This window comes from Drepanopeziza brunnea (assembly GCF_022702325.1).
Source record: "Drepanopeziza brunnea f. sp. 'multigermtubi' strain 214-2 chromosome Unknown ctg11, whole genome shotgun sequence".
In the NCBI taxonomy this organism is placed as follows: Eukaryota; Fungi; Ascomycota; class Leotiomycetes; order Helotiales; family Drepanopezizaceae; genus Drepanopeziza; species Drepanopeziza brunnea.
Genome location: NW_027094074.1, coordinates 1553732 through 1578631, shown reverse-complemented (window position 1 = coordinate 1578631; position 24900 = coordinate 1553732). Strand labels below are relative to the sequence as shown.

The following is a 24900-nucleotide window of genomic DNA, read 5'->3' as shown; positions in this document are numbered from 1 at the left end:
TGGCCTGCAAACGCGATTGCCCCACTTAAGGCTGCGCTAAAAAAAATTACGGAATGATTTTCTATGAGATGGGGTCCATTGACTCGTAGGAGGAAGAACGTAATCCTGCAACGCCCAAATGCCAGCAACCATTCCCGGATCAAGCCAATCTGGCAAAAGGAAACGGACTTCATCTGAAAAATATCGTTCAAAACGAGCGCGATCTGAGAGCCCTGGTAGCAGCGAGGAGGAGGGGGAGGAAGAGGAGGAAGATGGCCAGGCGCAAATTCTCCTACTGGCCGAGGAAATTTTCGAGTCGAAGAAGAACTACAATAATATCACGAAGCTAATACAGATATTGGGAGAGGATAGTGAAGAGGCGGATGACTCGGTGCTTGCAGCAGTCTCATTATGCCGAGTCTTCACACGGTTAATGGTGTCTGGGGACATGACTGCGAAGAAAGGCGCAACCGAGAAGGATACTGTGGTGATCAAGTGGCTGAAGGAGAGATATTTGGAGTATAAGTCCGGGCTATTGTTGTTTCTTGGGGAGGAGGGGATCTCGTCGACGGCATTGGATATCTGCATGCGGCTATTGAAGACTGAGGGACAGCACCTTCGAGGGTTGGAATACAAATTCCCCACAACGTTTCTCGCGGATATGGTGCGAGTCTTACTGGATCCAGAAAGTGATGCAAGCACGAGGAAAGAATTCAGCGAGAAGTTTGTTGAGGAATACGACGACATTCGCTTCTATACTTTGGAGGCACTCGAGTAAGCTAAACATATCATACGAGCGCGCTTTGCTAAGAAGATCGCAGGAAAATCTTGAGCGAAACCGACTCCCAGGAATTGTTCAACAATGCTCTAGATATCCTGACTGCCATAGAATCTGTCCCCGAGTCGACAGAAGAATTGGAAGATTTCTACGTACCCGCACCTACGAAGACAAACCATGCCTTATATTCTCTCACTCAACATAAGAAGCGAGCGCAAGGAGCCTGGCTAGCTTTGATGAACTTGGAAATGGACAAGGACCAGCGGAAATCCATATTGGGACTCATGGCCAAATCTATCGCACCATGGTTCATGAAGCCAGAGCTGCTGATGGATTTCTTGACAGACTCGTACAACTCGGGTGGATCCACGTCCCTTCTCGCCCTATCTGGGGTGTTTTATCTTCTTCAAGAGAGAAACCTGGACTACCCTTCCTTTTATCGAAAACTGTACTCTCTATTGGACTCGGAAATCCTGCACTCGAAACATCGATCAAGGTTTTTCCGACTCCTAGAAACTTTCCTTGGATCTACGCATCTTCCAGCCGTGCTTGTTGCCAGCTTCTTGAAAAGGCTTGCCCGTCTGACGTTGAATGCGCCACCAGCAGCTGTCGTGACGATTGTGCCTTGGCTATACAATGTGCTGAAGAAGCACCCAATGTGTACATTCATGATCCATCGGGTGACGAGGACACAAGAGGCGAGAAACATACTGGAAAGCGAAGGAATGGACGATCCATTTCTGATGGACGAAGAGGACCCAATGGAGACAAAAGCAATCGACAGCAGTTTATGGGAGATAGTGATGCTTCAATCACACTATCATCCCAACGTTGCGACATTGGCGAAGATAATTTCGGAGCAATTCACCAAGCAGTCCTACAATATGGAGGACTTTTTAGACCACTCCTATGGAAGTGTAAGCATACCTGTACTCATGATGAACCCCAAATGCTGATAGATCATAGATGCTTGATGCAGAGTACGTGAAGGATGTCAAGAAGACACCTGTAGTAGAGTTCGAGATACCCAAGAAGATCTTTATGAGGCAGGATGCTTCGTCGGAGGTTAGTGACCGATTGTTGGTGGTCCTTTGGGATTGCAGCTAGACTTCAATTGAAACCCGTCGTCGACGTATATGTTGGAAAGCTGTGACTTGTAAATTGTGCGATACTCTGGCTTCTCGAAAGACCTCGGACCTCTTCAGGTCAACCGCGTCAACAGCTCTAGCGAGCGGGGTCGAGATTTCCCATCTCTCATGCAAGCAAGGTCCAAGACCACCTCTTATTCGTAGTACGAAGCTTGACTTGATCAACCAAGCCTGGATGTCGCTTGCATGTCAAGGCCAAGGTCAGCAACTGCTATCAAGTCTAATAAAGTCCCAAATACTCTGTGAAGAAGCAAAGGCCCCGGTGCGACTACCCCGAATGCTTACCACAAGCTTGCGTAGCTGCAAGCCGCCGAATCTCCTAGCTGACAGTATAAAACGACAAAGGAGCGCTCATTCAATCGACCACTCTGTCAGTCATTACTTATTGCAAGCCAACTCCCTCCCTACACCTACCTACCTATACATACAATACAACAAACACTCTGCTCCCCCCCTCTACCAATAACAGGTTATTGCAAACAGCCACACGCTCTACAAGCTACCAAGATGCCGATTCGAGATATGCTCAGGAAGAAGGCGAAAGTCGAGAATCACGATGTGCCGGCTCCAGTTGCTGATTCAGACGCACTTCCACACTTCACGTTTATGCGCTCAGACACCTACACCCAAGAAGTGATCAACCCGCCGAACTTTCCCTCGGAAGACTCGTTTGGACCGTCCTCCTTTACAGACGGACAGTCCGAATCCAGAACCAGCCGCCTCTTCGGAGGCCGCTCTCGGAGTGCCTCGAACAGCTCGCAGAATTCAGCCATATCCTCCAAATCCAAGAGCGCGAATCCGTCGCGGCTATCGCAGCGCCTGCATTTCAAGAAGAGCGAGCAGAAATCTGACAGCGTACCTGCTGATCTGCCAGAGATCTATGTGCCACCCGGAGACGAGCAAGATGGGGGGGAAGTGCGCGAATCGCAGTGGGAGAAGAGGGCGACGATCCTGGCTCAGAAGAACGAGATGTCGAGAAGCAGGCCTACCACGCCCGTCGGAAGCTCTGCAGCCGATCTGCGCTCGTTCCAGGACTTGAATATCAGTGGGGGCTCGAAGGAGGAGGCAGTCGTAGCTACCAAGCAGACGGATGATAACATACAAGAGGCTATCCGGCTTCATGAGGCGGGGGAGTTGGAGACGTCTACCCAAATGTTTGGTCGCTTGGCTGACCCCACTGGGGAGAATAATGCGTTAAGCCAGGTGCTGTACGGTCTTGCGTTGCGGTATGTTCAGTTAGCCATTGTACATGTAATAGTCATCACTCCAACGGCCGAGACCACTGTATTTCCAGAGGAGTGCCTATCGCGGTCCGATCAATTCTGATGTCTCTCATTCTTTAGGCACGGCTGGGGATGCACTCCGAATGCAGCTGAAGCTGTCAACTACCTCTCGGCGGCCGCATCAAACGCGGCGTCCATAGAGGAACTGGCGCTGAAGGCAGGTATGAAGAAAGGAGGTGCAGCTAAAGGGGAACTGGTTCTCGCTATCTTCGAGCTGGCCAACTGTTTTCGGCATGGTTGGGGAGTCCAGGTCGACAAACTCGCCGCCAAACAGGTGAGGAGGTTCTCAAGCAATGGATGGGGGAGCAGCCTTCCAGCTGACATGCCGGGGCCAGTACTACGAAACTGCTGCCAACCTGGGCGACACTGGTATGTGCTTCACTCGGGCCTCAATTTCGCGGTGCAGGTCTGACGATGCGACAGATGCTATGAACGAAGTCGGCTGGTGCTATGTCGAGGGATTTGGCTGCAAAAAAGACAAGGTACGATCTTCTCACTCAGAGTATTCCGGAATCTGCCCCTGTGCTAGCGAGCTCTTGTGAATAGCTTCATGGGCTCATAGCCATTGAGAAGCACCAGCCTCGCAGTCGTCAGTGTGGCTTGGTGCGCATTTGCACGTTGCACCATGACTGCATTTGGGCAGCAACGGGGCTGTCTACTCCTGTCTCTCTTCCTTCTGCGTATCATGTATCATCATCCACCACTCAGATCCGGTGAGGCTCACATATCCACGGCAGTTCGCCGCCGCCAAATACTACAGGCTCGCGGAGCAGGGAGGCAGCAAGACCTTGGGCAATTCTTGGTACGTCACGTCGGCTCACCTCCTCTCTCTTCTCTCCCCCACGACCGCCGACTCGTCATGGGCATTCTGGTTCATTATTTTGTTCTTGCGCAGCCATACGGAACACAGCTCTTTTCCAGAGTCATGGCGTGTCCTGCGTTGCCTGCAGCAACGTCTTACTTCGACCTGCAGCGCCACGGCCCGGTGGGTGCAGTGTTCGTTCCAGATGATAGGCCCAGCCGCCTCCTCCTCAACCCAACTATCCCTCCAAACCCAAACCTAAACCACGTTTCCCATACCAAGCCCGGCCACTGCTACATCATGTATGATTGTTTGGGAATCGACTAACCGAGAGACGAATAGGATCTGGAAGGAGAAGTACGACCCGGGCTATACAGGGAAGAAGTGAGACCTGGCGCACATTTCTTTCTTTTTTTTCTTTTTCTTTTTGGTCGCATGGCGCGGCGCTGCAAAACGACCGCCGTGGGGAAGGTTGGGCTCGGGAATTTTCTATCTGTGGCTAGGGACCTTTGACTTGACGTCTTGCGTAAGGGGGGCGAGGGGGGGAGTTAGTTTTTTCGATCCGGGTCGAGACTCTGAATAGCACAGGACTGCAGGCCGGTAAGCAGGTAAGGTAGGGGCAAAAGCGGAGATTCGAGTCGAGGAGAGGAGGGTCTAGACTTCTTCCTTGCTCAGGCTCGATCCAAAAACACCAGGAGATGTGCAGTCTACCTATACGATGCGATCGATGATACGATCGATGATACATTACATACATTACTGCCATACAGACATACATTACATCCATACATCCATACATCCATCCATACCCATTTCCCATTACCGAGACATGCGTTGGAGCTAGGTGCTGCCGTCCCAGGATGGATGATCCGAACTCTGCAAGCAGTCTGCAGACAGAGAGAAATATCCATACTGTAGTGTGTTTGGTTGATTGTCACGTCTTGTCGCCGTGCTCTCTCCGCTTACTGGTGTCTGGCTGTCTGGCTGTCTGGCTGTCTGGCTGTCTGATCTGAAGTAAGTAGGTAGGTAGGTAGGTAGGTAAATTAATAAATTAATAAATTAATAAATTAATAAGTAAGTAAGTAAGTAAGTAAATAAATAGGTGGTCAGGTAAGTAGGTACGCTATCAGCCACATTTCCTTCCTTCCTTCCTTCCTTCCTTTCTCTCTCTCTCTCACGAACGCACGCGCGCACGTCCTCCTCGCAGAGTCGCAGGCGATTAGGTATCTATCTGCCTGTTTTGAAGGTTTGGGTTGGATTTGATGGGTGTTTGTGTGTATATGTATATGTATATATGTGTGTGTATCTCTATATAAACATCGATTCAAAAACCGTAGACTAATTAAGTGATCAAGTTGATCAATCGATCAACCAATCGATCAATTAATCAATCAATTAATCAATCAACGAAGCCACACCCTTTCCATTCTATTCCATTCCGTTAACCGAACGAACGAAAGACTTTTTAAATCTTTTAAATCTTTTAAATCTTTTAAATCTTTTAAATCTTTTAAATCTTTTAAATCTTTTAAATCTTTTAAATTTTTTAAATTTTTAAATTTTTTATTTTTAATTTTTTTTCTAAATTTTTTTTTATTTTTTTTTTATTTTTTTTTATTATTATTTTTTTTTTTAAATATTTTTTTTTTAAAAATTTTTTTTTTTTTTTTTTAAAAATTCTTTTTCTTTTTCAGATGTAAGAAAGACTTGAGTTGACTTGACTTGAGTTGAGTTAGATGGACATTGATTGGACTGAGATGGGGGAAAGGCAGTGTCTGTTTGGGATTTTTTTTTTTTTTTTTGATGGCGATGGCGATGGCGCTGGCGATGAGGACACTTGGTATCTGGTAGGAAACTTCTCTCTCTCTCTCTCTCTCTCTCTCTCTGTATGTATGAGTGCGGACATTAAGTTTAGTGAGTGAGTGGTATTTGTGGTTTGTGTTTTGTGTTTTGTGATGGGCATGGGCATGGGCATGGGCATGAGTACCGGTATGAGGAGGAGGAATGGGAGTAAGAGTGAGAATAAAAGGGTTATTAAGGACGATGATAACAATAATAATAGTAATAATAATAATATTAGCTACATTTCTCTTTCTCTTTCTTATTCACTCCCATTTTCTTATTCGTTCTATTCTATTCTATTCTATTCTATTCTACTCTAGGGTTTCTCGTGAGGGAGGGAGGGGAGGGGAGATGGGCGTGGGGATTTCTGGGTGGTGGATAGATGGATGGATGGGATAGATGGATGGATGGTTGGATGGATGTCTCTGGTCTTTTTCTCTTGGGGTTTGGATGATTGGGGGTTGGGAGTGAGTGTGTCCCGAGGGTCGCGCAGGTCGTGCAGGTCGTGCAGGTCGTGCAGGTCGTGAAGGTCGTGCTTGTGTGATATGGTATAAGGTACATACATGTGTATAGGTAGGTATAGGTAGGTCAGGCTGGCTTGATACTGTGTCTTTGTGTATGTACCTATGTACCTATGTATGTATAGGGCGGGTAGGAAGTAGGTGAATAAGTACCGGTTACCTAGGTCAGCCTCCTCCTCCGGTCGAAGATCGTCCGTGATAATGATGATGATGAATGGGGAGTCCAGAAACACAATCAATTAAAAAAAAAAAAAAAAAAAAAGGACATCCGGGATTGCTTCGAATGTAATACTATTTATTGATGCCATTCTCTCTACATCTTTCTCTCTCTCTTCCCCCCGTCCCCTCCTCTCTCTCTGTCCCCCCCCCCACCAGCTCTAAAGCGCCTCCCGTAAACAGAAAAATAAACAAGGAGGAACAAAGAATAAGGGGAGAATAGAAACTAAATCCTAAAAACTAATGTGCGGAGTGACATCTTCCTCCTCGTCGTCAGTCCTCATCCTCTGCATACAAATCCCATTCATAATCGACAGTGAAGTAGGTAAGGAGATAAAAGTCCAATTTACACATGTCCAACGTTGTCCGTCCCCCGGGGCTTGGGTGCGACTGCGAGCCGCGATGTATTTCCAGATGGCCGTGGGCTCGATCCAATTCCAACCCAAGGAGGGAAGTTTGCGATGAGTGCCGGGAGCAGCGAATCATGCAACGGAACAAATTGGGTTTTTTTTGTTGGGGATTATGCCAATATCCCCCATCCCCACCTCGCTCCCCCCCATTCGCTGTGCCGTCCAGCCAGTTATCCAATATCCCCGAATCCAGGAAATAGCCAATATGATAAGAAAGCCGATGAGTAAACTTCCGTCCCACCGTCCGTTGCCGAGCCGTGATGATGATGATGCAGAAGGGAGAGGTTGGCCCCCCCCCCCAAAAAAACCCAAAAACCAAGTCGTGAAGATTGGATAGCATGCAAAAATATCAAGACGCTGACGCTTCGCTCGCTGAACATATGAGAGGGGAAAGAAAATCCGATAAGGTGATTCTGCGTGAGCAGCAGAGTCTTTGCTCCTGCTGCTGCTGCCTGCTGCCTGCTGCCGCTGTGTGTGATATGCCGTTATATTCGTTACCGTTGATCATAGTATATTTCCTGAAGGAAGAAGAAAAAAAAAAAAAAAAAAAAAAAAAAAAAAAAAAAATCCCCCCCCGTGGTGCACGTAAACGTGACGAGAATGTTGTGTGTGCGTGTGCGTGTGCGTCGTCAAGACATCATCATCATCAAGTCGTTCAGCCTGCTATAGCGCATTCCTCGGGATTCCGACTAGGCGAATTGCAATCCGAGACCATCTTGGCAAAGTTGCGGACGACTTCGCTGGGTACCTGATCCCAGAGGAGCGACCGGGTGTAGACCTCGGCGGCGGATTTCTTGCTGTTGAGACGCATCGCCGCGAGGGTCTCGCCCAGATTGCGCCGGCCCTGCGACGTGGATGGTTGAGGGGCGGAGTTGAGGAAGTCTTGGTTGGTGAGGCCGTTGTACTGGGCTGCCGAGAGGGAGAACAGTTGCTCGTTGTTCTGGTCTTCGGTCGGTTGAGAGAGGCTGTTGGCGAGATCGCCGAGGGTGGAGTGCGCGACGCCGTTCATGTCGCTGCCGCCCATCGAGGGCATGGGAGTCGGGGACCAGGAGGATCCGGATGGGAGAGGGGCGATCGCGTCGGAGATGGACGATGCAGAGTTCACCCCAGCATCCTTGAAGATGTCCTCGAGGAGAGCAGATGAAGCAGCTTGGACATCGTCTGACATCTTGGGGATGGCCGGGGAGGAGCCTTTCGAAGCCACGAAAGCACCGACGAGGAGGAGCATCAGCAGCAGGCCTTGAGCCGCGGGCTTCTCGGGCTCGCTCAGGAGAGAGTTCTCGGCCTTCTTGACGGGGACGATGGAGGTTTCGACCTTGACCTCCGGCTCGGGAGCGAAGTCGTTGAGGAAGGAGATGTTGTCCCACGCGCCGTCCATCGTGAGGCTGTCGATGTCGGCAAAGTCGGAGGAGAAGGCAGTGGGAGCGGGCAGAGGAGCTATCGGGGCACTCTCTAACCGTTGGATATGTTCGGTAAGAACACTGACCTTTTTCCGAAGGTCTCCAGTCTCGATGGTGTAGTTGCGTACGATCTCTTCCTTCTCCTGCTGCATGGCCTGGATGTACTGCTCGTACTGTTGTTCCTTGCGGATGTACTCGTCCAGAGCAACGTTCGCTTGGGACAGGTCTTCCTCGAGATCAGCGATCTGATTCGTGAAGAACTTCTTCTCATCCTCAAGGCGCTCAGTATGTTGCTTTTTCCGTTGTCGAGAATCCAGACTAAGATGAGTTGGTTAGCGGGTGAGGTCGGTGCGAGCGGGAAGAAGAGAGATATGATGGAGGGGGGATCCTGACATACGCTGCTTGACGATTTCTCAACAGTCGTTTCTGTTGCTTCAGCTCCTTGATCTCTTGCTCGTCGTTGGATTGCGCAATAAGCTGGTCGATGTTGTTGAGGTTGCGCTCCGCGGGAATGTCAAACCGGGCGTTCTTCTTGCGGATCCCGTCACCCCTTCTCGACATATCAGGATGCGATCGGAGAGTTGGGCTGTGGGGACGCATTCTCTTTGGCATCGACCGGTGTTCCAAAGCATCTGAGACAGCCCAGTCCTTTTGCGGTGAGGTTGGGATGGAGCTGTTGCTCGTGCTTCCAGACGAGAAGATGGGTAATTGCTGGTTTCCGGTGTTGGTGAAGGGCGTTTGCATCGGTCTTTGGAAGACGGGGATATCGAATTCGTGGGGAAGTCCATCGTGCCCTTGCATCGGAGTGCTCATAGCAGATGCGTTACCCATCGACCATGCGTGAGTTGTGTGCCCGTACGATTGTTGCGACTCCACACGCTGCATGAAAGGGTTGTTGTTGTTGTTGTTATTGTTGTTGTTCTGCTCCACAAAGGGATTGTTGGAGCCCATAGGCTGTTGAGGATGTTGATTCTGTTGCTGCTGCATGTCGACATGCTGCCATTCATCAGTCTTCGGTGAGAATAATGATGAGGAGACTGCAAAGGATTGCCGCCGGCTGCCGTCCATGGGTGGAGACATCTCCAGCCCGGAGTCCAAGGCGTTCTGGTCCAGGATGTTCTCGTCCAAGATGCTTCCTTCGTCCTCCTCAAAGTAATTCTGCGTATGGGTATCGATGGTCAGCGTCGACGGTCTGAAATAGTTGTGCATCGGATACGCTGCCATCGTTGGGATATTATCGTGATGCTGATGGTGTTGGGGGGGGAGGGAAGCGAGAAATTGTGTTGTGTTGTGGCGGTGAAGCGAGGGAAAATAATAGATAGAGGAGGGGTATTGCGATGCGGATAATAGATGGATGTGTCGATCACCACTGTCGAGATGGATGATAAGCAGCGGGGGGGGGGTAATGTGGTGTAGTTAGAGGGCAAAGATGGATGGATGAGGGGTATTGGTATGGGTGGAATGCTTCAGTCTGCTGGTGATGGTGTTGTTGATGTTGTTGTTGATATTGAGCTTGAGCTTGAGCTGATCTGAGCCGAGCTGTGATGTGCTGTGCAGTAAGAAGAAGTAAAGTGCGGAGCAGTTCTACGATAGGGAACGGGTCCGCTGCCTTCTTATTATCCCAATCTCATCCAGTTTCTCGTCCGACCCGAGAAGTCAAGTCAAGTGAGTGTGAATGGATCAAGTGCGAGAAGTGCAAGCATGGCATGCCCCTGCCCCTGTCATGCTGGGCAACTGGGCTGGGCTGGGTCTCCCATGCGTCCAGAACCAGATCAGGGAGCGAAGAGATGAACGGGGAAAAAAAAAAAAGAAAGGAAAAAAAGAAAAGCAAGGCGACGGGTACGGGTGCAAGCGACGCCGTGTTTACGTTTCTTGTGATTGAGATAAATGGCTTGGGCTGGGAGGCCGAGGGCAGGTGGCTTTAGAAGGTCTGCCCAAAGGGCGGAGGGGTGGCTGTAGACGGGTGTTACGATGTTACTGTACGGTACTCTGCCTGTACTCTCCGTCCTACTTCCTATTCCTCCGTATTACTGTGCTACCGCGATAAACAGAGAGTTTGGCCAAGAGTAGGAGGTGGATTGTGAGTTCCACTCTCCCCCATAAATGCAAGTAAAGGCTAACGTAACAACACACTTTAGAATTACTGCGCCATCGTCTGATATTACTACCTTAACTATCCAGTCCTGAAAAGGCATGATTTTTGAAAAGAAGATAAAAATAGTTCCACCGTTGCATAGGTGATGGACTGACTGCAAGAGTACCTGCCTACCTACCGCAGTAAGCGAGGTCAGTGAAGAAAACAAAAGGTACTGACTACCCAACGATTACTAGACCGAACCGCTCCAGGCAACTCACGATGACATGTCCCTGGAAAAGAAGTATGATTCGCCTCAGTCCTACTTGAAGACTCATCCAAAGCGGAGTCTTGTTGTGACTCTCCTCTGCGGCCATCGACAGATTGTCAGGAACCAGACCAAGCAAAGCAGGCCCAGCAAGCGAAACTGGGAATAGACTCACTTCGCTTCCAGTCGGGGATCGACCCAACGTCCCCGGCGAGAACTGCTCACCACTCACCAGTCAGTCCCTATCGCGACTATGGTATCGCATCTATCCACCACTGACTGGCCAGGCGCTGCAACTGCGTCCTCTCCTCCTCCTCCTCCTCTTCCAATTCCTTCTTCTCTCGCTTTTCTCAGACCACTCCCCCGATACCATCAGGTTGGGCAGCTATGGATCCCTCTTGATTGTTCTCCTCGCTCAGTCGCAATCGCAGTCGCGTCCTCGCTCCCTTCCCTCCTCATGCCGGTCGCTCTCCTCTGAAACGATAGGCTCTCACTGCCCTCTTGCATGACAAGTGGCCGGGGCCAAGTTTGTATTGCGCGCACCCTTTTTCCATGGCCACGCGCTCTCATTGGAGTCGTCGCGACTGGTTACTCACGTCTCTCGTGCTCCGCCGACTCCCGCCCACAGAAGAGGCCATTGTTTGAAAGCCTTGAAGCTGCTGGTTGGCTGCACGCAGCAGCTGGCCCCCTACGCATGGTCTGGGGAATAGACGAACGCCAATGGCGAAAATCGTTGGACTCTGGACTCTGAACTCTGCTCGCCTTGGGACAGTATGCGAGACCAAGCTTCTTATTGTGCCTATTGTTCCGAGAAGCATAAGTACGAGATGTGAGAGATCGAGAGATAGAGGGGGAGAGAGAGGGAGGGAGGAAGGGAGGGAGTGAAGGCCAGGCAAATGTCACGCGTCGAGTCAGATTTGATTTGATTATTTGATAAGGAGCAAACAAAACAGACGAGCAGGAGAGGAAGCCTGGTTTCTGTCAGTCTGTCTGTCTATTGTCCATTCTTTGGTTTACTCTCCCATGCCATGCCATGCCCTTGGGTACAGAATCATCATCTTGCTAGGTACTTACTTACTCATCCTGCTACTGTACTTACTGACTGGCTTTATGATCCGGCGTGGGGTGACACGACGAATGGGGGTGAATCAAGGATTCTTCAGGCTTTTCAGCAGCGCACGTCACGCAGGCGCCGGGCAAGCAGCTCTCCCAATAGATAATCTATAGATCAATCGATAGAGAGCTACTACTAGTACTTACCTACCTATTCGCATAACCTTCTTCAAGCATCTTCTCCAGTCCCACCGGACCGTCTGCAATGTGGCCCAAGGTTGCAGACACCACGGCGACAGCCCCAAGTGATAGGTGACTTTGACTGACTTACCTGACCTGATGCTGCTACCCAAACCAACACCCCCCTCGTGCCCAACGGTCAGGGCAAGCAACCCCAGATTTCTCCAACGACTGGACACCGATGCACGGCGCTCGCAGCGACGCAGTGCGATACGGATATGCCTCCCCCTCTGCTACGGCAATCGTCTTCCTATCGGGCTGATAGCCATACACCCCCCTTCGTCTCGTCTCCCAAGTGCTGGAGCCGACAGGGCCGACAGGGCATGGGAATGGGCATGGGCATGGGCATGGATGATGGGCATCAGTCAAATTAGGAAAAGTAAGGGAACTTAGGGAACTTAGGGAAGCCAAAATAATATTCTGGCGGCGGGAGGATAATACTACGTACTACTACGTATGGCGACAATCATGCCCTCCCTGTCCAGCATGGAGAAGAGCCAAGGGGGCCGGCCCTTGCGGTGCACCGACCTTAATATCGCACAGTATTACCGGTCGATTCTGCCCCGGGGAGATCCTACGATCCGACAGAGCATACTACTACCATACTATATATTACTGATGTTATAATATCAAGTCGAAGCCATGAGTAGGCGCATGAAGATGGCTATATCACGATGGCGAGTATGACGGCATCCTTCGCTCCGATTGAGTTTCCCTTGACCTGATTCATATATCTTCTTCCACGGGGGCGATTTCGAGCAACATCCGGGCGAATTTTTCCCAGAGCCGACAGGGCGTATTCCCGTACCGTTACCGTACCGTACTCAGTGCCGCGCTCCACAAGGCTTCCAGAACACACAGGACGGACGAGGTCATCGGGAGAAACAAAGGAGAAGGGGAGAGCGGTGAAGGTAAAGGAGATGACACACAGTGGAGTTCTCGAATTCCCCAAGAGATCTCTACCGGTACTCTTCTTCTTTTTTCCTGATCCCCGGGTGGCTGAAGCGATATCAACAACAACAACCACAACCACATCAACAGGGTCGCTTGGCCCTCAGACAATAACTGCATCCCATTTGGCCTTCCAGATGCCGACCGTCCATACATTTACTTGAGATCCTCTCGACGCGTGCACTGCGGAAAAACCGCCCACTAATCCCCCCACTCTGCCCCCCTCCTCCCATCGTCCGAGTGGGAGGACAGACGTCGGGTGCTCTGCCGGGACGGAAAGGCGGCTGGCGAGCGACAGGACTTCACCGCCTGTCTATCCGTACTCCGTATTTCTATTCCGGGACTTGTAGCTGACTGACTGACTCACTTGACGGATTGAAAGAAAAAGTAACTGACCGACTTTGGAAACGAGACGCGGAAAGGACACACAGAGGATTCACAAATCAACCCAATCGACGGGCCGGAGTGAGACAAGAATTCTTGGACCCCCGAGCTTGTTTTTTTTTTTTCTCCTGTCGCACTCTCCTGTACTTACTTGTACTGGTTGTAGGTGTTGTATGTAAGGGACAAGATATGACGCGCGCCAGCCGACTGACCGGTTCTCTATCAGAGGATAAGATACCGGTATGAAATTTCCAATAGGCTGACCGGTATATACCACGGTGCATCGCACCGATCGAAGAAAACAATTGCTCGCCAAGCAACTGAGTGAGTGAGCCACGACCAGTGCTGTAAGTAGTACGTAGTAAATCTGAATCCAAACGGGCAGCAGAAAACTATATCATGCATATTCTCTTCATCCTCCTCATCCTCCTCCTCCTCCTCCTCCTCCTCCTCCTCCTCCTTCCTTCGCTTCGCTTCGCTTCGCCTCGCCTCGCCTCGCCTATCCCACCAGGCTCCGTAGACTTGCAATTGACTGCCGCCCGGCGCCTGCACGGCCTGCCTGCCAGCCTGCCAGCCTGCCTTACCTAGCGCACTCCGTAGACACCTACCTAGCTAATGCAGCAAGCAGCATACCCGCCCGGCAACGTGCAGCTTGCAGCAAAAGCTCCCTTACTCATCTGTACACACACACACACACACACACACACACACAAATTACACACACTTACACACACTTACCCTTTTTCCCAACCTCCGATCTCCGATCTCCGATCCCCGACCCCGACCCCGCCTTCCTTCCTTCCTTCCTGACCAAGGTCGCCGAAGAAGCAAATAGAAAGAACACGCCGAAGAATGTAAACCCACGAGATCGATCGTGAACCTCTCGCCTCTTGAAACGGAGACGGAAACGGAAACGGGTTACGGGTACGGGTACGGGAACGGGGGGATACGATGGGTAGGTAGGTAGGTAGGTATCAATGATCGGTTTCTCGTCCGACGCGCTCCTGGACTTTGCGACGTAGGGACCTACCTAGGTAGGTAGGTATCCATCCGAGCGGTGAGTGAGTGAGTGAGTAAGTGAGTAAGTGAGTAAGTGAGATAAAGAGCAAGACAAAGAAAGCAACGAAATGGATAAACCACAAACGTATAGGAAGGGGAGGTAGGTATTTTAAATCTTACCACCTCCATTACCAGGATCATAGATCGCTTCATTCCGACATACCAATAATCATTGCTCTACAGTACAGTTACAGTTAGTTAGTTGCCTCTATCGATAATCAATCTAGCCCAAAAGGGGCTAGAAGATTGTCATCTGACTTCTTGTGATATGTAGGTACCGTATTACCGACCTAGACTTGAGAAACAGACTTGAACTACGAATGGCTTTATTTACTTGCGTGCCTGCTCAGTGCAATACCGGTCGGTACCTATCGTTTTACCTGCCTCGACCTCTAAAAGCTCTACCCAATGCAACCATATATCGTCTTCCTCATGAAGCAAAAAGCTCAGCCATCACCTTTTTTTTGAGGGGGGGGAGGTGGGTTCTTTCCTTTTCTCGCTCTCTACGCTCCTTTTCTTCGTCTCTTCTTGAGCTTTCTTTTCTTAATCTCGCGGCTCGTAGGTAATGATCGTGCATTAATGAATAAGCGGGGGGGTTTGGTTCCAGCGTGGTAGGTATTCGCAACATCAGGCAGGTCATTACGATATTGGCGAAAGAGGTTTTCGCTGAAAACCGCATCTGGTCTGAACCTAACCACCACCACCACCTAAAAAAAAAAAAAAAAAAAAAAAAAAAAAAAAACCTGAAAGTAAAAATATTAGTAATAATGATAAAAAATTTGCTGGAATAGCGAAAGCTGGTCGGGGACCTAGGTAAGGTAGTTTCCAACAACCATCTTCGGGTTCCCGCGCCAATTATCAAGGCATCAAGGCAGACAGGCCCGGCAAGAGAGTCAGTCTAGAGAGCCGAGATTGAACCATCGACATGCGCCAGGTTAGCTTTGATATCATTGCTACCGTACCGCCCATAGGCTTTTTTTTCCCCCCCCTCGTTCTATTTTCATATCTTGAAAAGAAGGGGGGGGCGGGGGAATGCTAGAGCTTTTTAACCGTTAGCTGATCACCTGCTGGAGATTTTCTTTCAGAGACGGTCTCGCGAGCACCGGAAGAGGTTGGCACGGCTAGTGGATCACCTCAGGCCGATCTACCTGATAACCTGAGATGCAGTAGATCCTGAAGGCGAACGCTCTGGATCGTTTAAATCGTCACTAGCATGGATCTTCAAAGGAAGGACATGTGGAAATCGATCGCAGAATAAATATAGACGATGATTACATCCTTTTGACGGAAGTTCGGTTTGCATATTTACAGTAAAGGGGGGGACGGGCTAAGTATAAGACGGCCTCCGTATCAAGTACCTAAGCTGTTCGTCATTAGAATTTTGATACCGACTTTAGCTTATACAGTAGAGGAGGGTCAGAGGACCATTGAAAATGACCCCCTACCTGCCTTCATGATACCTTCTACTATCTTACTTATATGCCTATAGCTAGCTCGCTAGCTAGCTATACTGTCTAACTTATTTCTGCAGATATACTATTTTAATTAGATCTATATCTGTTTTTCCTACGTATCACCAGTTCGGCTGGGTGGGCAGGCAAGTGACGACATTATTAGCCTTTTTTTAAGGTTTGTTTTTTTCTTCTTCTCCCCGCACTCCACTCCACCCCCCCCGTCCGGGTGCAGATCACGATTGTCTACCTATCTATCTATACTTATCTATTGGCTGCTACAAACATCGATCCGAAGCCCCATTCGGCAATCTTATTCTTATTCTTCTTCTCTTATTTTATTTCTTTATTTATTTCAGGAGAGAGATTTGGGCACAAAAAGAAGCAGAAAAAGAAGTAGAAAAACAAGAAAAATGAGAAGAAAAAGGAGGAAGAGAAGAGGAGAATCTATTCCTCCAGCGACGGCGTTACGTCGTCCTTTCTTACAGAGACGCGATTGCGATTTCGGTTTTTAGTTTCCCCCCCCTTTTTTTTTTTTTTTTCTGGTTTGGTTTGGTTCATCATTCTGATTTTCGATATACTCCGTATAACGCGCAGGCTAGCAGCCAGCCCCAAGCCTTATTTCCTCCGGCCTTGGAAAAGTGGCAGGGAGATCCAATGCTGTAGAACCGAATGATCCCTCCAGCTGATCCCATCTACCTGACGCTCCAAAGACTGTGTGGTCGTCCCCGTCGGCAGAGGACGGGTGCAATCGGACGGAGCGTTTGTCGCTGCGTATTCTTGGATCGGAGCTCAACTCCCTCGTGGGAGACAGATGGCTGATGGATGGATGCATGTCTTCCATCTTCATCTTTCCCCCCCCCGGGATCCCCTTTCTCACGATACGGGCCGAGTTGTCGATGCCATCCATACCTATCGTACCCATCACCGGCGCAGCCCAAGGCGGCAGAGTACACAATCAAACGAACGGACGATGAAACCGAGTAATAGAAGCTCCCGAACGAAAAGCTCGTGCTCCCATGAAACACCCAATTTCTTTCCCTTCCGCGCGATCGACGTTCTAGGAGTAGCAGCGGGTATCAAACCAGGCGCATAACGATGCGAAATATAAAAAAGGCCCGTGGCGTTGCCGTTCTATGAACGTCATCTCCATCACCACCGTTATCATTTCCTCTCTCTATCTCCATCCCCGTCCACCTCTTCCCTACGGATGGACGGACGGACGGACCAAAACGGTTATCTCAACCCCCAACCTCCTCTCCTGTACGCCCCCGTACGGCGTGGAAGGGATCCGTGATATAACTCAAAGCCGACCTATATCATATCACATCATATCATATCATATTATATCATATCATATCATGCATACCATGCATATCATATCATATTATATCTTATATCATATTGTTCACGGTCCCCCTCCACCCCCAAGAACTTATATATACGGAGTACCTAGATACATATATAGATACATATATGTCCATCATACTCCGTCTGTACAGGAAGGACCCAGGACCGTGGAGCCGGGCGATCCCTCCCTTCTTCTCAGATCTCTCTTCTCTCATCTGAACCCCAAGACCATTTCGACTCGGAGTGGCCCCCCTTCCTTCCCGTTCCCCCACGAAGAACGAGCGAGAGAGAGGTAAGGATAGGGGATGGCTGGGCAGAAGCGAGACCTACCGTACCGTACCCGTCCCGTCCACCCATATCGATTCCTCCCATATTATATCGATCGGTGTATCCCAATCCATCATCGATCGCATCATTGCATCATCGCATCGAGTCATGTAGCCCATCTCCCAGGAAAGAAGTCGTGAATACCGGTATACGAAGTAGATAATTAGCTTAGGTATAGGACCACACCACACCACACCACACCACACCACACTACACTACCTACCTATACCACACCACATAACCCCCCCCATCTGATCCTTCCCCAGTAAACCCAAGAAAAACCCCGCCCCAGAAGACAGAAGACAAAAAGACGTTCAAAGAAAGACAAATACCGATTACTAATAGTCAAGCCGCAAGCGTACGTCCGCCCGCCGCCCCTTCTTTCTTCATTCTTTTCTTTCCGCTTCTTCTTCTTCTTCTTCTCCTGCTACGCTACGCTACGGTACCTACCTACGGTACCTACATTCCTTCTTCAATCCTCCTGCAATCCTTCTGCCCCGCCTCGGCCCAGGGAGGAAAGGGGAAAGAAAGTCTAAACTCGACGTGTCGGGACCGGTACCGGGACCGGTAGGTATACCTACCAATCACCGACGAGGGAAATACCATGACACAAGAAAGGAAAGAAAAGAAGAGGAAAAAAGAAAAAAGAAAATAGAATAGGGGTTCAAAGTTGCCGGCTTGCTTGCTTACTTGTCTACCTAATAAGGTAGTCGCTTGATTTGCTTGAGCCACTCCGCCGCGTAATGGCCCCCGCTGCTGCAAAGCTTGCGTAGCCTGCATATTCGCTAACTCTCTGACTCTTCCAACTCTTGAACTCTCCATCTCTCCATCTCTCCATCTCTCCATCTCTCCATCTCTCCATCTCTCCATCTCTCCATCTCTCCATCTCTCCATCCCCTTTCCCGCAGCCTGATGGCTATACTGCGAAACTACACTATTCCCTTGAACAGAAACAGGCAAAAGATCACTACAAACAAACAAAAATGCACATCGACCCAAGAGCTCTCTCTCTCTGACAATACGATCATCATAACATATTCGTTGTGGTTGTGTTGTGTCCGTATATCCCATCCCATCTGAGAATATCAGGTTGGGGAGTGTCTGGAGTCGGGAGAGAGAGAGAGAGAGAGAGAGGGAGGGAGAGAGAGGGAGGATACAGAACAGAAAGTAGAGAATTGTTCGTGTTGGGGTTGAAGCAAAAAAATATCCATCTCGGGGGCCTGTCCAAAGTTGCGTCTTGTGGTGTCAACTCTCAACGGTTGGCTACTTTTCAAGTGGCCCCCTTCCCCTCCAAAGAGTACGACCTTTGCTCCAAGATTGGTGTTGTGATGAACATTTTCTTTCTCTGCAGATAGTAGCTCCAAAGAACAGTGATGTGATAGTGACAGATTGGAAGAAAGATATCGGAGCTAAGAAGCAGAGAACGCAACTGGGCGGGGGTGAGACATCTGGGTTTACAAAACAAATTGCAAGAAATATGCAGAGCAAAGGGGTCTATGAATGCCATGCATTGCGATTTTTTTCTCTATTTTCTGCTTTTTTCCTCTTCTGCAAAACTTTACAGTAACGAAGACTAAATGCTAGGACTCTTGTCCGGGGTATCGTACCATCCCTTCAGCACCCTCCATGTATCCCCACGCAGTTAACAGAAAAAGGAATCAAGACCAGAAGGCTGCTGGTAGAACTAGAAGGCATTTGACCTAAGTTCTGATCGTAACGTAATCCTGCTGATTTGGGATATCCTGATCAACCACTCCGTCTTCATCACCAAAGAACTCTTCAACTTCGTCAGAGTCAACGTCAGAATCAGCGTCCTCATCACTTGAGATGTGATCTTCGTCGGCCTGGCAGGGTTCCTCGGCACGTGCATTTTTGGCTCGCATGTTGCTCGCCTTGTGTCTGTGAGGTCGCTGGCATCCGGTGACTGGGCATGTACCTGTGTTGCTGAAGGCAGGGCACTCGTTGACATGGCGTTCACTGCAGCTCAAACCTTTCTCGCAGTAGCCATAGTTGCCGAATGGTTTGCAGACAAGTGCAGTTGGTGAGACTCGCACATGTGAATAACGACAGTTTGCTTTGTTGCAGTTTCCTCGTAAGAAATGCATGCAAGCAGGCATTCTCTGTGGGGTCAGTTCATGTGAAAGATCACAGGAATCTCCACTTGGACATTCTCCTGTCTTAACGAACGTGTGACACACTGCCACCTTTAAGGGGTCATGGATAAACGGACAGTCTGGGCCTTTTGAGCATGAACCTAGAAGAAATTTGAAGTGTTAGCTGCAACCCGCGTCCCTCCTCCGCTGTGAGCGCAGATGTGAAGTTTGAAGGGGAAAAGGAATACCCGTAATGCTGAACTGGCGGCATGGCTTCGCGATAGCCTTTTGTTTGTCGATCCTGATTCTGTCAGTGAGTATTGCATTGGTACTAAGGCTGTGTGCAAAGGCCAAGTGAAAGAATGTACCGGAAAAGCCTAAGAGAAGAGTCGCGATACAAATGACCGTTCTTGCTCCTAAGGAATTTGACACCCGCAACAATTGCCAGCTTGGGGGTAGCCTTTTTAATATCGCCACCTGTACACTGTAAGTCGACGACTGGTCCAATTTGACCAATTCATGCAATCGAGCGCTCACCTGGAAGTCTGTAAAGCTTCTTGCCTCTACTCATAACCTGGAATCGAATATCCTGAATCATTATGCTACGAGAATCCAAGATTTGTAGCTCTTTTTCGATCCTAGCTTGCTCTCGTTGCTCCTTGACCTTCAATTTTTGCTTTCTTGATTGCTCTCTTGACTGTGCGTGAACTTTCTCGAAGACATCGCCCTTGATAAGTTGGAGGCTCTGTCTCGTAGGCTTGGTTGTCCACTCTTTCTTGGCTCCGGTGGTAGCTGGAGGCGTATTTTCATTCGCGGTAGCTTGGGGTGTTGCAGCTCCATTTAGGACAAGACTGTTGTTTCGATACACAGGAGATCTACCACCACCTCTGCCTCGGTATGTACCTCTGGAGCGTCCGGATCCTCCTCTAGAGCCTCTGGAGGGATATGGATGGCTCTGCTGATATGCGTAGGAAGTATCGGCTTCCGGGACCTCTCTATTCTTAGCTCGATTGACCATGGCTGCGATGTCTGTTAGTTTGACTTTGGAAAACGATAGGCGCGCGGCGCGTCCCGCGTGGCAACTCACTCTGCAAATGGGCGACCTTCGCGGCCAGAGCTTCAGGGTCATCAGCCATAGCTGTTTTTCTTTTCTTTTCTTCTGCAAGTTAGTTTTTCTATCACTATCCTAAGGATGCATGAAGCTGTGATGTTACAAGGCCGACCTCGTAGTCGAAAGGGACGGGGCGTTGGTGGTGTGAATGTCGGGGTTTTTGATGCGTGGAAAATGCGGGACATGATTATAAGTTCGATTGCAAGTGGCAAGAACCACGCTAAACCTTTTTAGGCTAGCTTTTTTTGTGGGCTTGCGCCGCTTGCGCCCCACACCCTTGTCGTAAGGCTGCTGATTCTCTACATTCAAGTTAACAATCATTCATTCATCTTCTAGGTCACTGCTCAACAAAGAACAAAGCGCGCTGGCGCATACTTCCCACGACCTTCATTTTCTCAGCTTGGTTACAGGTTACACACGATAGAGCGTCTGTCAAACAATAACTACAGCAACTGCAACTGCAACTGCAACTGCAACCGCAACCGCATTCGCACTATGGAGGACGTGAAGATCAAGCCGGATCCTGAGAACGAGGGCTCGCCTGCAGGCCTCAGCGAGGAGGATATCTACGAAGAGGCAGGAGATCTGGAATTCAACCCCGATCCAGCATTCCAAAAGCTCTATCTCGCTCGAGTGCCCAAGTACCTATGGGAGGCATGGTCAAAACTCGATGATGATGCGGAGATACAGATTGGGACAATTCGACAGAGTGCAACACCCCAGGGCGCAAGTCACTCCAGACCATTGGGCAACTTGTATAGCTAACCTACTGCAGACAACACGCCTTTCGATGCTTCTCACCTCCGATATTGCTGCTCATCAAGCAATTCCTAAGGAGTTTGACCTAGACGTGACCGCCGAGACCGTCAACAATACCTATGTGTTCACAGAGAAGGACCTGCCTGGCTTCAAGTCTAGATCGAGGGCCAAATTCGACCCTGCAAGCGCGAACATGCCTGCCCGACTCACCCGCCCAAAGAATGACAAGCCAATTACCAAGCAGCCATATGACCCGAACAAGCGGTTCCAGCCATACTTCAGAAAGGCAATCCCGAGTTAGTGCAGTCTCATTCTTGCTGAAGAGGGAGCTAACGGTCAGGCAGAGAAGACCACGCTTGCAGGTAGGATTGGCCATGAAGTCAATTGTGTTGCAGTCGACAACCAGGAGTCACAGCGCATTCTGGCGGAGAGAACTCTGGAGGCTATGCGTCCCAAGCTACATACTAAATACATCAAGGATGAAGAAACCCTGGGAGTCACCTTCATCCAACCTGGAACCATGGGCGCTCAGAAATCCTTCAACTCTTTTATTGTAAGCTCTTTACTCCACACTTACTTCTCCCGGCTAACAGTCTACAGAAAACAAAGAATCCAGCTACGAAGGAGCGTCCACAAATGACGAAGACCGCCCGTATGCCCCAGAACGAACTTCTGGACCGCATCTTTGAATGCTTCAGAAGATACAATTACTGGTCTCTGAAAGCTCTCCGCAACGAACTCAAACAACCAGAAGTCTACCTGCGAGAAACCCTCGATTTAATTGCTGTTTTAGCAAAAAGTGGAAAGTTTACAGGCAATTGGTACCTGAAGCCCGCGAATAGACCTGAGAACTACGATGGAGGTGATGAAGCAGCGCCGCTCGAGGGCACCGTAGCCGATGATAGTGATATGGCGGATGGGGAAGACGGAGAAGACGACGAGGATGTAAAGTTCGAGGATGTTTGAGAGGCGTAGTAGCTTTATTGCATGGGCGGCGTTTGGGAGCGGTTACTGGTATGGGAGGGAATTTTCTGCTGGCGTTTCTGCATTTTGAAGGAGATTTATTGTCGACGGCGATGCTGGATCGGCTGACCGACTGCTCACTTCGCGCGATTTGAAAGCATGCCTGGTCTTCGGTATACGGGAGAGAGCTCTCTACATGACTCGGCGGGACGTTGCTAGATCTCGGAATTGAACCTAAGCAAGATGCGACTGAATTCACGACATCAAAAATAGTCCTCATTGTAATCTTTTCTACTGCCAATACTTACGCGTCAATGATTTGTGAAATGTGTGTTCCAATTTTGTCTTGCTTGTCTTGTGAACTCGGCCTCAGTCTTGTGACATTGATCGAAATGGTTGGATTTGAATATGATCAACAGATTCTGAGCTCCCCCACCTACTTCTCCATGCGTCGTATACTTGCCATAATCAATATCAAAACTTCGATGCAAACAACGCCTTCGTGATCCACTTTAGCACTATTCGAAGTCAGCAGGGTTGCACCGTATCCAGAATCTCACTATATGCTTCAAGGATTTGTCTTCGGGTACTTCTTGTTGCCATTTCTCGTCATCTTTTCTCAGTCATATGCTCTACCACGTCTTCGATATCGTCTAGACTTTATCAAATGATTCATGAGCATTATTGATGTTCTCGACATCTGATGGGATATAACGCAGAATTATTTGTCCGATAGCTTTCAATCCATAGCTCAAGAAGTTATATACGGATAATGCGATCCATAATATGAACCCAGTTTTATCGTGCAGTAGGAAATGAATACAGTAAGAGCCAGGATGTAGACAGCTCGGCTAGGCCACGCGCGGCAGAGCTAGCGGCTTTGATACCGCATCAGCCTCAAGAGCTCTCCCCGCTATCGTATTCAGCCTCAGCCTCATCAGCTCAAGCTCCCCACCTTCGTCCCCAAGTCACTCACCATAGCTCCACGAACCACTCTCCCAACATAAGACTCAGATATTAATCTCAACATGGCATCCCCAGAGATCCAGGCTATGCTCAGCAAGATCGAAGGTTCTGGAGACGAGCAAAATGGCTACGAAGCCCTCTTCGCAAGCCTCTACAATACCCCTTCCTCGAAAGTCCTCCCCAAAGACCTCATCGCGGTAATTGACAGCATCTTCGCCTGCGCTCTGGGAATAGTAGCGACCCGCAATCTCACCCTCTCCTTCGTCCAAACCCTGAAATCGGTCGGCAGCAATGAGACCAAAATCGAAGTCGGCGAACATGCACTATCAATCTTCCAATCGCAAGCCTCCTCCTTCGAAGAGCAGAATGCCCAGATCCGCGAGCTTATGGCTGGTGCCTACGAAAAAGACGAAGACTTTCTTGCGGCTGCGAAGATCCTTGCTGGAATCCCGCTGGAGAGCTCTCAGCGCAAGATCACGAACCGCGATAAGGTTGGTTTCTGGATTCGCATCACGAGAAATTACCTGGAGGTGGATGATACTGCGTTGGCAGAGCAATACCTGAACAAGGCGAAGAATTTGATCTACACTGTGACGGACCGAGAGATGAACCTGCATTTTAGTCTTTGCCAGGCACGAATCCAAGATGCCAGACGCAATTTCCTGGATGCGGCGCAAGGTTACCAGGACCTCAGCTTTATGCCGATTATTGCTGAGGAAGAGAGATTGCATACGCTGAGCATGGCTATAAAATGCGCTGTCCTTGCTCCTGCTGGACCAGCCCGAAGCCGTGCACTGGGACGTCTGTACAAAGACGAGAGAGTGAGTACACTGGAGGAGTACAGCATTCTGGAGAAGATGTTCCTGGATCGCCTGTTAAGTCCGGAGGAGGTTGCCAAGTTCGCGGAGGGTCTGGCACAACACCAACTGGCGAGGACATCAGATGGAAGTACGGTTCTGGACAAGGCAGTGGTTGAACACAATTTGAGAGCTGCTTCGAGACTGTACAGCAATGTTGGCTTTGATGCATTGGGACTGCTGCTTGGTCTGGATGGGGACAAAGCCGAGGAAACCACTGCTAGGATGATTGAGCAGGGTCGCCTGAGGGGACGTATCGATCAAATCGAGCGATTCATCTGGTTCGAGGGTGGGGAAGCTACGGGCGAGAAGGGAAGTGGCAGATCGGAGGGTGTTGTGGGACGAGAGCTGAAGCAATGGGATTCAAATGTTCAGGGTCTAGCTGAAGAAGTCGAGAAGGTTACTTCGGAGCTTCAGCTCGTTTATCCCGTCAGTCCGTCCCGATTTCAAGCACTTATAATCTGCTAACAATGGTAACAGGAGTTTGTTGCAAAGAATCTGGTTTTATGAGTACTGAGCTAGACGGGTTATGGATTGGCGTTTAGAGGACCTGCACGGTTATTAGCAGCGGATATTCAAAACATTGTAACGGCGTTACAGAAATAAGGCCAGGAT

At 49.5% G+C, this 24900-nt stretch overlaps 6 protein-coding genes across 6 annotated transcripts; 4 read left to right on the top strand and 2 right to left on the bottom strand.

Annotated features, from left to right (window-relative positions):
• Positions 1 to 118: 118 nt before the first annotated feature.
• On the top strand, positions 119 to 1864 carry L3040_006569 (uncharacterized protein; the record flags this gene model as incomplete). Its single annotated transcript, XM_007290144.1, has 3 exons — positions 119 to 753; positions 801 to 1674; positions 1724 to 1864. 3 exons carry the CDS (start codon positions 119 to 121, stop codon positions 1862 to 1864), a joined length of 1650 nt encoding a protein of 549 aa, XP_007290206.1.
• A 548-nt stretch (positions 1865 to 2412) lies between these two features.
• L3040_006568 (uncharacterized protein) lies at positions 2413 to 4378 on the top strand (the record flags this gene model as incomplete). The annotated part of the gene is made up of 6 exons (XM_066154161.1): positions 2413 to 3131; positions 3249 to 3462; positions 3524 to 3557; positions 3612 to 3670; positions 3926 to 3990; positions 4333 to 4378. 6 exons carry the CDS (start codon positions 2413 to 2415, stop codon positions 4376 to 4378), a joined length of 1137 nt encoding a protein of 378 aa, XP_066011142.1.
• Positions 4379 to 7634: 3256 nt separating this feature from the next.
• L3040_006567 (uncharacterized protein) lies at positions 7635 to 9603 on the bottom strand (the record flags this gene model as incomplete). Its single annotated transcript, XM_007290142.2, has 2 exons — positions 7635 to 8697; positions 8777 to 9603. 2 exons carry the CDS (start codon positions 9601 to 9603, stop codon positions 7635 to 7637), a joined length of 1890 nt encoding a protein of 629 aa, XP_007290204.1.
• A 9633-nt stretch (positions 9604 to 19236) lies between these two features.
• On the bottom strand, positions 19237 to 20765 carry L3040_006566 (uncharacterized protein; the record flags this gene model as incomplete). The annotated part of the gene is made up of 5 exons (XM_007290141.2): positions 19237 to 19790; positions 19878 to 19930; positions 19998 to 20106; positions 20167 to 20649; positions 20717 to 20765. 5 exons carry the CDS (start codon positions 20763 to 20765, stop codon positions 19237 to 19239), a joined length of 1248 nt encoding a protein of 415 aa, XP_007290203.1.
• A 470-nt stretch (positions 20766 to 21235) lies between these two features.
• On the top strand, positions 21236 to 22465 carry L3040_006565 (uncharacterized protein; the record flags this gene model as incomplete). The annotated part of the gene is made up of 4 exons (XM_066154160.1): positions 21236 to 21466; positions 21516 to 21795; positions 21844 to 22052; positions 22100 to 22465. The coding sequence occupies 4 exons, from the start codon at positions 21236 to 21238 to the stop codon at positions 22463 to 22465; spliced, it is 1086 nt and encodes a 361-aa protein (XP_066011141.1).
• A 1025-nt stretch (positions 22466 to 23490) lies between these two features.
• On the top strand, positions 23491 to 24795 carry L3040_006564 (uncharacterized protein; the record flags this gene model as incomplete). Its single annotated transcript, XM_007290139.2, has 2 exons — positions 23491 to 24714; positions 24766 to 24795. The coding sequence occupies 2 exons, from the start codon at positions 23491 to 23493 to the stop codon at positions 24793 to 24795; spliced, it is 1254 nt and encodes a 417-aa protein (XP_007290201.2).
• Between the last annotated feature and the right edge of the window lie 105 nt (positions 24796 to 24900).